The sequence below is a fragment of the Oryzias latipes genome, chromosome 9 (assembly GCF_002234675.1).
Source record: "Oryzias latipes chromosome 9, ASM223467v1".
Classification (NCBI taxonomy): domain Eukaryota; kingdom Metazoa; phylum Chordata; class Actinopteri; order Beloniformes; family Adrianichthyidae; genus Oryzias; species Oryzias latipes.
In genome coordinates this window covers 23520916-23533793 of record NC_019867.2, presented here as the reverse complement: position 1 = coordinate 23533793, position 12878 = coordinate 23520916, and the positions used below count along the sequence as shown (strand labels likewise).

The window sequence follows — 12878 nt, the reverse complement described above, 5'->3', positions numbered from 1 at the left end:
CACACAGCTGGTCTTACTAACTCTGACAAAGCTATCAGAAATAGCTGCCTAGTATTTTTTAGACCAAAATTGCTGTTGAATTCTAAAGTCCCACAAGTCTTATCCCAGCCAGTGTCAAACTGCCCTCAGTCAGGGGGACTTACAAAGCAGCATAGCTTCACTTCAACTTTGCAGCTACTTGATCTTTGTCTTGTTGTACAGTTCCTGTGTATTGTGTGAGTGACATCTTCCTGATTTACATTGTGTTCTTGATCAAAGACAGGCTAAACAAACCAGATTTGCTGTCAGGTCCAGTGATTACAGCTAGACGTTGCATGACAACAACCAAAAAAGCACTCAGTGTGAACATTAAGAGTTCTCAAATGTCTCAAATGGACAAGACGCATCAGTTTTAGGTGAGAAATGGCTGACAGCGCATGTATTGGGTATGAAACAGTAGATACTACGAGGAGGGTACAATAGTCTTTTCTAATATTAAGCTTTTAAGTTTTGGAAAAGTTCATCCTACCTGTGATGAGTTCTCGAACCTCCATGTCATTGGTTTTCCTCAGGAGCCGGATCAGCGCTGGGATGCCATCGCAGTTCTTGATTGCCACTTTGTTTTCGTTGTCCTTGCCGTAGGAGATGTTGCGCAGGGCACCGCAAGCCTTCCGATGGACTTCTGATTTGGGATGATCCAAAAGACCCACCAGGACAGGAATTCCTTTCAGCTGGCGTACATCCTTTTTGATCTTGTCATTTTCGTAGCACAAGTGCTGCAGGTAGGCAGCGGCATTGGACTTGACGGGATCGATCGGGTGGCCGAGCATCGCAATGACTTCAGAGAGATCAGGGTCCCTCCAACGTGGATCTTTACGGATACTATCGATAGAGGGGGAGCGCCGCCCGGCCATTCGGTCCAAGCTAGCCATGCTTCCTCTCTCTGGTTGAGCCAGTGGGGCTGAATACATGCCATGGATATAAGGATGGCGCTCATCAATCAACTCTGCCTCAATGGGGTCATCTGGGTATCTACAAGACAAAAAGATAAGAGCAGTTAGGACCTATCCAAGAAGAATAAAACTTTGGAGAACACCAGGACAAGAGAAAAAGGCTATGTATAGTTTGTAGTTGTTTTTTTAAGGTTTTTTATGATAGCAGTTCTTTGGAAATGAGACAGGATACAATGTATTATGCTTCAAATTCTGTGTCAGGTAGCAGTAACAAACATGTCATATTTCAACCAACATCAAGCATGAGAAAAAGGTACTGAGAGGCAGGAAAACACTGTACAAAAAAGACAGGCGCTTCACAAAGAAACAGAGACAAGGCAACACCAAAGAAGACGCTTTGATGGCAAGACTTATGAAGTTTTTCTTTTTTATGAATCACAGAAAAAGAATTTGATGTTTCTTTCCCCAGAGAACTAGAAAAAAAAAAGGAAAAGATCTATGCTGTCCCCGAAGGGAAGACTGCGAGCCCCTGCAGTGCCTCCAGAACTCTCTTTACTCACAGCTTCTAACACCAGCCACAAAAATTTAATGACCAGGACTTCTGGGATTTTCCTGATAGCATTATTAGGGTTACTCACTGTTAGCATTGGGGACTTGAAGAATATTGGGCTTTACTTGTTTTTAGTGACGGAAATAAGCAGCAAAGCGGTCAACGCAGGGGGTTGTCCTTCACGGAGTCGCCATTTTTTTGAAGCCGGATGAAATCGCTTCTCTACGGTTTTTTGCTCCACAGACAGCCTCATAAATTCTTCAGTGCAACGCGGGGGGAAATATAGAAGCTGGAATTCAGTGACAGATCATTTGTTGTTGGAGTGCAGGCAACTTGTTTTTACTTTAGGCTCTTTAATCAAGGGAGGGATTTTTCACTTGCAGTCAGGACCCAATCTGGGGAATCCAATTTAACATCCATTGACAAGCTGCAAAAACATTTTATGAAACACATCTGATGTGGAAAGAAAAGCAAAAATATTGGTGGGGATGGGGACTGAACTTAAATGAGGGGTTGGGCAATTATCCAGCCATCATCACCCTCTTTCTCGTCTTCATCCATCTCCCAGTTTAAGACTTGTTTACCCTCAAAACAGAGACCAGATGGTCTCCTCTCACCATCTTTGATGTATGGTGGTTGGTTGTGCAGCAAAACGACATCCAAAGTCAGCGCAAATGTAAAATCGAGCACACATTTTTATGAGTTTTATGTTAATTATGTTTGGTGTGTTTTTTTGCAGGCATCCTGAGGAGGTAGCAGAGGGCTCCGCAGGAAATTTCCCCTTGGCTCTGGCAAATTTCTCTTTAAAAAAAATAAAAAGACTCACAGTAGCATATTGGCTTTTAAGGCATTTACTCAACTTTGTGCGACTTTGCTGCTAGAGAAATCAATACAAGATGAGGTGGGATATTAACTTCTCCCCAAACAATCTGTCAGGATATTAAATCCTCTGTAATGACAGAAAGGAAAGAAGATTCATGGGAGTGGAGTGAGATGCTCCATCTGTGGATTACAGCTCTCTTCAAAAAAGTACAATAAAAAAAAGAGGGGAAGTGCTGCTACAGGTTCAGCTATTAAGTAAAAACTAAACAACATGGATTTGACCTTTGTATCATTATTAGCAGTGTTTAATTGAAGATACATAGGAGCAACAATCCAACATCAAAACCCCACAGTTTATAATGAAGTAAAAGATTGCCGTTTTTACAATAGGTGAAAGCACCAAAGTTTTTCACAATACAAAATAAATATAATAAGAATTGTATGGCCCCTTTGAACTGGCCTCATTGACTGAGCGGCTGCTTTAGGCCCTTTCACCCCCAGCCGCCTCTGCCACCCTGGTCATGACAAGTTCATGAAAAACAAAAACAAAAAACTTTTTTAAAATGGCTGCTTTTCTGTTGCTATTTTGGGATGATCAGCAAGATGGATCTTTTGGATTTCCTTGCAAACTGATTTTTTGGTTAACCACGCCCAAAGGCCCAATATGTTCATATAGCTTGAGCCAGGGTGTCATGTATCAAATTTTCACAATAATCCGGCAAAAAATGTACGAACGACAGGGAAACGCTACATTTGCGAGCTTGCCACAATAACCCTGTTTAAAATCTGCAATTTCTAAAACCAATATTTAAGCTGGCAGCCTTTTGTGAAAATTTGTGAAGACCGCAGGAACTGAAAGTTTTGTTTTTCCCATTTTGCAAAAAATTGTGATACATGTCAAATTGTCCTGCTTTGCCACAAAATGGCCACCAAACCATAGGTCCTGTGCAAATCTGATAATGATTTCAAAACTCCCTTTTAATATCCCAAACACGTGTGTTTTGCTTTTGTCAGTGGATGTTGAAGTGTTTTTTGAGACCTAAAAGAGATTTTGGCCCTATTAACTTCTTTGACAGCTTCACCAGCTGTGATGTCATCATTTTGAAGGGCCTATACCATGCTATTCTTAAGCTTTTTATAATAAACCCTATCCACATATATGATAATGTATTACCTTTGGCACCCAAAATATTTTTTTGTTTATTAAATCTTAGTTATTTTCTAGAGCTCCTCTCCTTCTTGAAAGTAAGACGACTCGATCTCTGAGGCACCTGCTTTCGCTTCGTGTGGGTGCCCATTTCATGAAGACAACCTTGAGTCGGCCTTGTCAGCGTGTCTGCGTCTCACCCACGAAAACAAACAACATCCAAACATTTGCAAAGATGGGTGTGCATATTGTGTATTTAAAATAAAAGTGTTTTTGCCAAACACTGTAAGCTCTACGGAGAAAGTGGGTGTGTATGTGTTAGCCTGGGGGCGGTGCTGGCAGCGCAGACTGTTCCTGGAAGGGGCTGTTCTCACTTGCCTATGTCAACGCTCATCAAAACACCACTTTAGAGTTTCTTTTTGTATGGAATTAACATTATAATACACTTAAAAGCTCAAAAAATTGATTTTGCATGGTGGTTCACAACGCCCCTTGAAAAAATCTGCAAGCACAATTGCTTGCAGATTTTGGTAAGTTTTTGAGCATTTGGTTTGGGTGTAATTTTCTCTCAAAGAGAAAAAGAGTTGCAAAAACAAAACATTGTCCTTGCCAACTGCTAATAGACATTAATATGCCAAAGAAAAATGTACATATGCTCATGCTCCCCAATGTTTCCATTTCTATAAACTAGATTTTCTTTGTCATAACCTCTTCGACTAAAAGAGCAAATAGTTCACGGTCTTTGAATCATCACATCATATAATCTGGATGAATAAACCACCCCCTTCCCTTTTCTATTGCATTCTCTTTCATAATGTGCCACATCATGTCTCTTCATCGCAACCATGTCAATGCACTGATAATATGGACAGTTGTGCAGATCTGTTTAGATCTAGGCTCATGCAGCAGGTCTTTGGTAAAGAAGGCATCACGAGGCAGTGGTGGGAATGTCAGGATTTGCATTTAAATTGCTCGCATTGTGTGTGCAAGGAGGAGTGTATTCATGGGTTTTGAAAGGGCTCTTCGCCGCCAGACGCGATAGTCTGAACCTGATTACCGCAGATCACTCTTCTTGTTAATGGAGCTGCTTAATGTCCGTGCTATTTGTGCGCATCTGCATTTATCCAAAGATGCGTGGCGGCTCTTGTTTCGTGTCTGAATATGAAATGCATACGTGTCTGCAAACTTTGGCACTCATTTATTCAACTAGTTATTTTCTCGCATCCTTGTTATCCCGCTTTCTCCTCATCTTGTGTCAATTATTTTCGTCATCTGTCAGTGGCAGCCAAACCCTGCTCTCCAGCAGTCCCATTGAAGGAGACGAGCTGCAGAGGATTACTGACAGGAGTCTGATGTTTGTATCTCATATTTGCACACATACCATCTCTGCCACATTAATGAGCCTCTCGGATCCTCTCTGTGGAGCTGATTGGCTATTCTGAAAATGCCAAAGTAGTAAGAGCAACAGATAAATGGTATTTTCCACTACTGTCACCATTTGTTTTGTGCCAGTAAAGGCATGAAATTAGAGTGTGCTTCTGAGAAATCATAAACCTGAAAGATTAGCTATCAGTTTAATCCCCTTGGCAGGTTTGAGAGCTGGCCAGTTTCACATCACATCTATGCGCCATTCCCTGCAGACGTCTGAGGATTAGATTAAGACCACCTCGCCTCTCTCAATTAGGTGATGAGTGAGGGTGAGCATGTGTGCAGCGTTTATAGACTAACGTTCATGTGTTTGAGCGCTGACCCCCGCGTGCAGGTGGGCTGGAGAAGCAAAGTGGATCGCCCAGGGAGAGATGAGCCATTAGAGATTAGTTTAAAGATGCCTGTGTCTTCTGGCAGAGTTCAAAAGCGGCTATTAATCAGAGCAGCATAAGTCACCTACGCTCACGGATAGGTGCTCATGGCCATACAACATCTCACAAACATCTAATGGATCAGTAAGAAGGGGTGGAGGACATAAAGACAGATAATTTACACTTTTCCCTACAATAAAAATTAAAAACTTCCAGAGTCCATTTTGCACATTTTTTTTCTTGTCTTCTGCATCCTAATTGGCTGTTGACTTTGCCAATCAGTGCCGTGTCTCCTGTAAGGAAGAAACCTCCTGTTTGATGAGAGTCAGCTGTTTTACCATCACTACTGACAGTTTACAACTCTTCGTGCTTAGTGTAGGCCTTCATTCTCATTGTTTAACATCAAACAACTGTAATATAAAGCTACATTCGCACCACCCTTGGAACTGCGCGTTCAAGTGGCCACTTTTATGAAAGGTCTATGTAAATTCTGCTGTTTTAATCCTTCTTGACCTTACCGCTGCATTTGACACAATGAATCGTGATATTTTACTCTCACGATTAGAACACTCCGTTGGTGTGAAAGGCACAGCGCTTCAGTGGTTTAAGTCCTACTTATCCAATAGGAGTTTTTCTGTCCAACTGGGACCATTCTCATCCACAAAGGACCCACTTGGACATGGGGTACCTCAAGGCTAAATTTTAGGCCCCATTTTATTTTCTTTATACCTGCTTCCGCTGGGCTCCATCTTTGAAAAGCATCATGTGTCTTATCACTGTTATGCAGATGATATCCAGATTTATGTACCCTTAAAATCTAGGGGGAGTCCAGATGAACCTAAACTTCCTCCGCTTAAATGAAAGTAAAACCGAGGTCCCTCTGTTTGGGAAAACGGACCTCCTGACAGGATGCAGCAGTGCCATTGGATCATTAGACTCTAACAGATCTTTTTTTAGGAATCTTTGGGTTACTTTAGATTGTAGTTTTAAATTTGACAAACAAGTTAGTGCAGTGGTTCAGTCCAGCTTTTATCATCTTAGATTAATCAGTAAAGTGAAGCCATATCTCCCCCCTGACACCCTGGAAAGTGTTGTTCATGCAACTCCCTTTATTCCAGGATCGACCAGTCTCTCCTCCACCGTCTTCAGCTGGTCCAGAATTCAGCTGCCCGACTACTAACGGGGACCAGACGGCGTGATCACGTCACACCAATACTGCGCTCGCTGCACTGGTAGCCTGTTTCTTTTAGAATTGATTTTAAAATCTTACTCTTGGTTTTTAAATGTTTACATGGTCTGGCACCTCCTTATCTTTCTGAGCTCCTGCAGAGCCATCGTCCTCGTAGAGCTCTGCGATCTGTAGTCCAGATGCTCTCAGTTGTTCCAAGGACTCGACTTGTAACCAAGGGGGACAGAGCGTTTTCAGTGGCTGCTCCTAAACTCTGGAATCGTCTTCCCCTGTCAGTGAGATCTGCCAGATCCTTAAATGATTTTAAATCTGTGCTAAAAACTCATGTTTTTACATTGGCTTTTAAAACCAGAGAGAATGATAATTAGGCAGCTTTTGATTTGGTGTTTTCCTTTATTGATGATTTTATTGTTATCGTTTTATCGTTTTTGGTGGACATTCACTTATATACAGTAGAAAAAGAAAAAAACAAGAAGAAGGCCCTTCCTGCTTGTCCAGTGTGAACACCATGGGCTACAAGCTAAACCTAGGTCCTTAAACCCACATTTAGTGCGTTATAATGCATGTCAAATGCCCAGTGTATCCATTGCTTAAGAGCTTGAACCTTAATAAAAAAAAACTCACTACTCAATCTGTGCATTAGCACACAAATGATTTCACTGTTGTGGGAAATAATAAAAGTGAGGCACGGCTGCAGAAAATATTTAACTTTTAAATTCTTTATTCTTTTCGTCTTGCATCTACGGCAGTATGTGAGTACGCCACTTTACCTAAAAGATGCTTTACAGCATAACTGGACATTTACTGGAGGAGTGTGAGTACTTCAAGCTGTAGTTCGTTCTTTTGTCTTGAGAAATAAATATGAACCACAGAATAACATATCAGCTCTCAAATTCAGGAAAAACTGAGAATTTGTGAATGAGAAACACAAGAAAGTCAAGATTCCTGTCTGTGCAAACATTTCTATGAATCCATTACTGCATGTTTGTGTATGCGTACAAGTGTGTGGGGAATATGCACTCAGCTGTTGGGACTGTGTTGTGACACATGTAAGGCAAACTACAAATGACTCGTCATAGCAATCGTCTCTTACTTGGTAAATGAGGGAGTGACACATTTTGTCAAAATAAAAATTTTATTGAGTGACTGTGCGTATGCACTATGTGCAAATAATGTGCTCCAGATTCAAAGCAAAGCCAAACGTGAAAAACAAAAAGAGTCTTGTGAGGAATCTTTTCTAAAAAGGTTCCACATTTTTTAACAGATGAGCTTTTCCATCAATGTGGGTGTGAATACATTAGCTAAATTTAGGTGATTTAAAAATTTTCTTGCTTTTGTGGTTGCTCTCCATCATATCTGCATTCTGCCAAAATATTTAAAGCCTAAGTGGTAAATAAAGACCATAGAAGTATTAATCGGCTGTAAAAAAAAAAAAAAAAAAAAATTTTCATTTACGCTTTAAATATTGAGATTTCAATTCAGGCTTACTTTTAAAAAGTTTTATATTTTAAATAGCCTGACAGAAAGGTAGAGGGCAAAGCTTCAGTTAGAAGCTGAGGAGTTTGTTTCTACACATTGGATTTAGAGGTTATGCTCCTCTAATCAGTTTGCTTGAAAATTTAGAAAACTTTTAGAAGCTAAGGGATAAAGACTTCCTCGCCAACTTTTTCCCCACACTTTTTGACAATTACTGATCTTCACCTTTGACACAAAGAAATGCCTTCTTTCCATTTGTAGGAAAAGGACAATAAATTAGTGTTTCTGAAAATGTCTATTTAATGCAAGTGTTTAACATTAACTATGTTTTTTTTTCATGATATAAAAGAAACTCCTTTTTTCTCTTTCCAACATTTCTGATGTTCTCTTACATCAAGATCCTTAGTCAAACATAAGAGTAAGCACACCTAGCATTCAAAGCCAGATTATATTGTTTAGACCAAGTATTGATCAGTTAACAATACAAACTTTTGAAAAAGATGTTACTGTTTCGAACAATGCACTTTCAAAGGCAAAACAGAAGAGTAGTTTTGACCCTTACCTGACTCGAGGCATATCACGAAGAGGTTCCCGGTGAGTGCGGCCCCGGTTAGTTCCTGGCAGGGTGCGACGGCTAGCAGTGGAAAAGTCAGGTTCCAGCTCATATGGCTCCTCCTCTTCAGGGCCCAAGCTGCGGCGATCATCTTCTAAACCATATGGCTCAGGCTGAAAGCGCTCTGGTTGTGAGCGGTTCAAATCTACCGTGCTGCTCCCCATGGGAACTTGAGGCTGTGCCATATGGCCATAATCATCCTTGCGAATAGGTAGTGTGTAGCTGTTCTCTGGGCGATAACTGTTGGGCATGTATGGGTAGCGCGGCGGCCTGAAGTTAACACCACGTGACAGACTGCCATAGTTGTCCGTCAAGTCTGCATATCCATCGTGAAGGCCGTAGTGTCGCACATACTGGCTTTCCGGCGTTTCAACGTAGGAGTCATTGTAGGAGTTGTTGTAGCCTCGCGTCAAGGTGGATGTTGCTTGAGGGGTGATATAGCGCTCACTTCCATTCTTCATGTATCTGCGATCAATGGAATCTGCATAGCTGCCCAATGGGGATGTGCCCTCAGGCAGGGGTAAACCATCAGGGCCAAGGGGTACCTGACGGACTGTCCGGGTGGTCACAGTCTTTACCATCTTGGTCACCTGCAGAGATGATTACATGCACCAATAGGACAGTGTCACATGACATGAGAGCATATCTAATTCATCTTCAAGCATTTCATATAAAGTCTATGTACATAGTAAAGAAAAAAAGCAAAAATTAAAAAAATGAAAGCCCACCATTTTTTGTTCAAAATGCCAACTGTCTTATCAGATTTTTATCTGTCGATATTAATGTTCTTCATCAATGAGTTGAAAAAGATGGATGCTTAAAATAAAGTTTAAACCCTGAATGTGTGCAGATTTTAAGGATGAGCTCAACAGCTTGTGTGTTTTGTCTTGTGCTGTAACAACTACTTCACTGGACCATACCAGCCTGTAGTACCACACGGTGGGGGAATACTATTTAGTGAGGAACTTTATACACTCTTATTTTCCTTTTTTGCTTAAATTCAATACTTCCTGTATCGTCTCTTGGGCCTAACAAAGGCAGATTGCAATCCAAAACCTCTCTGGATTTTCTGCTAATATAGAAACCAATCTGCTACCCAATCGACATGGTTGAGGACATAATAATAAGGTATTATGTTGCCTCCTTGAAAAGTATTTTCCTAATTAGTAAGGGTGATAGAAACAAATAATCATCTTCTTCGTCTTGTATTAAAGGAAAAGCAGATTCTAAGATGCTCATCCCCATCTATCAAGGAAACAGCATTATACGTGTAAAAGCAAAAAATGAAAATAAAACATGATGGTACGGAAAGCTATCAAAAAACTGAGATCGACTTTGTTCTGCACAGAAGGGTGCAAAACAAAAAGCACTAACCACATATTGGTTGTTAGACAAGCTATCCTCATTAACTCGACCGAAACAAGCCGAAGTTTGCACTGGCCTCGTTTCTTGATTAGACTCTGACTGAGCTAAATAACAATGTCCATTTCAGGAACATCAAGCTTCATTTCCATATTCCAAGCAATTACTGAATAGTTCCCTCTTGATGCCACCCTGTCTTGGATTGCACAGTTAAAAATAAAAAGGTTTGTTTGCTTCATTAACATGAGCTGCTAGCGGAATAAGTAAGAGTGTAATTATTACCTTCTACAGTTTTTAAGGTGGTGGAGTACATTGGGATGTTTTGCAGTTGATGTCTTAAAGGTACATGTGTCAAACTCGAGGCCCGCGGGCCAAATGTGGCCCGCCATATCATTTTATGTGGCCTGTGAGAGCATAAAAGTTTTTAATTTCTTAAAATAAAAATTGGTGTGTATTTATTTATATCTAGGGGGAATTGGACTTGAAATATCAGATTGGGCAACTATACGTTAGAACTTAAACACTGTCCATATAACCTAACCGAACCGAATCAAATTTAAAAGGATTTATGCTAGAGTAACAAGTAAACATATGTTTTCTATGCAACTGTAATTGTCACTTTAAAAAGTTCGAATAAATAAATAATGAGTTATTTAACATAAAGGAGTAGTTACGTTTATTTTACATTACATTTAGTTACATTTACAAGTTATATCTGGCCCTTTGAGGACGGCCACTATGCTGATGTGGCCCTCAGTGATAATGAGTTTGACACCCCTGTCTTACGGACATATAGATTTATATCATATGCTGAAGAATGAGGTGTTTTTAAAAGCCATGCATCTAAAATTTCTCCTCCTATTTCTTTTTAATGAATGCAGTCTGGTTGATGTATTGATAAATAAATAAATAAATCACATTTAAGTTGCAGAAAGTGTTCAATGAAGGCTACAGCCACCAAATCTTGATATCGTAGGTCAGCTTTTTAGGCAATTTGAAGGAGCTGTAAAGAGAACCATCGGGCAGGTTTAGAAGACTCTGATGTAAGCCCGAGTTCAAAAGCCGTTAAACTGTCATGTTAGGGTGAGATGAGGTCCTCAAGCCGCAGTGGAGCCTCTGAAATTTGCAGAAGTTTTATTAACTGGACCCAAAAAAAAGGAATTGCTGAATTGGTGAAGAGTGCGAGTTAGGACAGACCCAGCAGTCTCACAGATTTCTCTGTATTTTGTAGCTCTGAAGGCTGTGAATGACAGCAATAATGAAAATTGTTCAAACCATCGCCGTTAGACATAGTCATTAGCTGTTTACAAACTGGTAAAATGGAAGAAACTGTAGCAGGTGTCAAACTGTCCAATTCACAGCACTCTGCAGCCTCTCACTTTAAAGAGACTGATGCAGGATTGGCGAGACAAGGAGAGCTTGTAATTTATGCTGTTAAGCAGCCTACAGGGCGTGTGGGGGGGAAACTTAGCAAAAATCCACATGGTTTGGCTTCCTATTGAGTCTTTCATGAAAGTTAGATAGTTAGAATGTTTCTTGTGTGGTCTACTCTGATTGGGTTTTATCAAAGAGAAAAAATAGTGCAGACTTTATTGGTCAAAGCCTAAAGTGTCTCAGACTCCACTAAGACTCTGCTAGCAGGAAAAAGAGGGGTTGGATGATGGCCGAGGGCATTGACATGACATACTGGGACAGGCCTGTAACTAAATTTAATTATGGATTAATTTACACACACAATGAAAACCAACTTACTTTGAATCAGTGAAGAAATTATAAAATAGCAGTTAATCTACTCTAGAAACCCACTCATGGTTGTTTCACATTTTTTATGAGAAAGCTTTATAGAGGAGAGACAAACAGCTAAATGTAGTTCTATATCATCAATTAGACATGTTTTCTACATCGATTCTGTCAGAGTGCCACTTTTCTTTTCACTCCCTAGTATTTTAGCGATACAGCTGCTGCTAAATCACAAGAAACATGTTTACCACTGAAGAAACAGCTAAGACTGTAGATCAGAAACTTGAGAGAAGTGTCTGTGTTTTATCGTTCAACAGTTGGATGGCGGAGAAACCATCAAGGGAGAGCAGCAGAGAGTGCACAGTATGCAAAGACTTTGGTTCAAAAGCACATAGATAAAACTGAGCTAGTGAGAAATGACAAGAGATGGGAAAAGGATGAGGGTTAAAAAAAAGAGGAAACATAAAAACAGGGAGTGCATAGGTCATTTGAGGCCATTTAAACTTTTTTTTTAGCGGTATGGTCATTGGCATTTCGACCAGATATAAGGTCATTAAACCCATTTGTTTACAAAAACTGACAAACTTGCAGTTCAAAAACACCAGTTAGTTGTTTGTTTGCCACAGAGGCCATTTTAGAGGTCAGAATGGGAGAGTCACATGTCGATTTAACAACTATGAACCCATGACACCAGTTCTTTGTTGCAGAGGTGGAACGGTCAACTTCTGATGTCCGGTTCAATTTCTGCTGTACCCACCCATCTGTGTTCAAGTGTCTTTGGTCAAGACACTGAGCAAAACATTTTCTCCCAGTGGCCTGGTATATGCCGGTGCATGGCTACCTGCCACTATTGAGTCTTTTTTTTCCCATTTTGTCTAGGTTTAGTGATTTATAAAAACTAAAATCTTGAAGTTAAAGAAAAAATACCACCCCAAAAAAATATCTGGGATTGAAGCTGGCCTGAATGATAGCAGTTAAATGGTATAGAGTGTATCCATTTAATTTTTGTTTCACCAAGCATATAACGCGTATGTTACGCGCATTTAAGAACGCGTGGTAAGCGTGTCTTGAACGTGTGTTAGCACATGGTGTTCACAGTGGACTGTTGCTACCCGATCCTAGCTCATGTCCGACACCTAAAGTTGAAAGAGGCTTGGTGAGAAATGTTGAAGCAGTGCAAATCTTGCGAATCATGCTCCAAGCTTTTTCTTGCACAGCTCTATTCCAATTCATAAAAGACTTGGTGTT

General features: G+C 40.4%; 1 protein-coding gene across 15 annotated transcripts in view; it reads right to left on the bottom strand.

The window, feature by feature from the left end:
- The window catches only part of arvcf (ARVCF, delta catenin family member), a 265429-nt gene that overhangs the window by 80123 nt on the left and 172428 nt on the right, over positions 1-12878 (bottom strand). For all 15 annotated transcript variants that reach the window (XM_023958692.1, XM_023958698.1, XM_023958694.1 and 12 more), the window contains 2 exons: positions 8478-9118; positions 509-1011 (listed from right to left, as the gene is read on the bottom strand). In XM_023958692.1, coding sequence (XP_023814460.1) covers positions 509-1011; positions 8478-9118 — 1144 coding nt within the window. The remainder of the gene's footprint in view (positions 1-508; positions 1012-8477; positions 9119-12878) is intronic.